The following is an 893-nucleotide window of genomic DNA, read 5'->3' as shown; positions in this document are numbered from 1 at the left end:
AATGTGATGATTATTTTTGTTATGGAGAGTTCTTTTGAAATAATTTCTATTCGTTTGTTAAGTTGATTTTCAATGTCATTCATTCTCAACATGTCTCAAATTCTTTCACTCTGACCATGCTTGTGATGATTGATATTAGCTAGTAATTGAGATAATCATATATAGCAATTTCGGACGTCAAGAGCTTCTCAAAATGCTTAGCATCAATACCCTTCTCGATATCAACAAAATTATTTACTAAATTTTGCAAATAATAGGAAAAATTCTACTCGAAAGCTCTCGAGTAAAGGAAACTAGGGCCATGTTTTCTTAATTTTTTCTTTAAACTCTAAAATATGTTTTATAATTATTTGTTATAAGATCCCAATATTCTATTTTGGGTTGTGCTTGTTGTACACTCGCCTGTACATTCGTGTATGGCAAGAGTGATACTTTCACGTGAGGGGACTGTAACCTCTTAATAACCTTTTTATTTTTTATGTTAGATTTCAAAGCTTAATATTTACTATTAAATATTGAGCTAGAAGAAAACACATTTTTCTCGTGGTTTCCCCTCGGTACTGATATTCAAACTATAGTCGCTTATTATAAAATGCGATTTCCGTTTAAATATCCCATGCATATATTCCCAGATAAGAACACATCTTCGGATTGAGGCTTGAGATTCTCAGATTTTAAACGAAAAACCAAGAAAATGGAGGGCATAACTGAGGGAGTTAACAATATCAGCATTTCATCTGAATCGCAAAAGAAGAACAGAATCCAAGTCTCCAACACCAAGAAATCCCTCTTCTTCTATGTCAATCTCTCCAAGGTCTCCCTCTCTCTCTCTCTCTCTGGGTATAATTTCTAAATGAATTTTTATTTTTATTTTTATTTGCGCATGTATTTTT

General features: G+C 32.3%; 1 protein-coding gene across 1 annotated transcript in view; it reads left to right on the top strand.

The window, feature by feature from the left end:
• The first annotated feature begins 597 nt into the window (after nucleotides 1-597).
• LOC111385365 (uncharacterized protein At2g34160-like) overlaps nucleotides 598-893 on the top strand; it is a 4,973-nt gene continuing 4,677 nt past the window's right edge. Inside the window, exon 1 of the mRNA XM_023009748.1 lies at nucleotides 598-814. Coding sequence (XP_022865516.1) covers nucleotides 695-814 — 120 coding nt within the window. The 5' untranslated portion in view covers nucleotides 598-694. The remainder of the gene's footprint in view (nucleotides 815-893) is intronic.

The sequence above is a fragment of the Olea europaea genome, unplaced genomic scaffold (genome assembly GCF_002742605.1).
Source record: "Olea europaea var. sylvestris unplaced genomic scaffold, O_europaea_v1 scaffold3137, whole genome shotgun sequence".
Lineage (NCBI taxonomy): Eukaryota > Viridiplantae > Streptophyta > Magnoliopsida > Lamiales > Oleaceae > Olea > Olea europaea.
The sequence above is the reverse complement of the archived record's forward strand: the minus strand, read 5'-3'. Positions and strand labels throughout refer to the sequence as shown.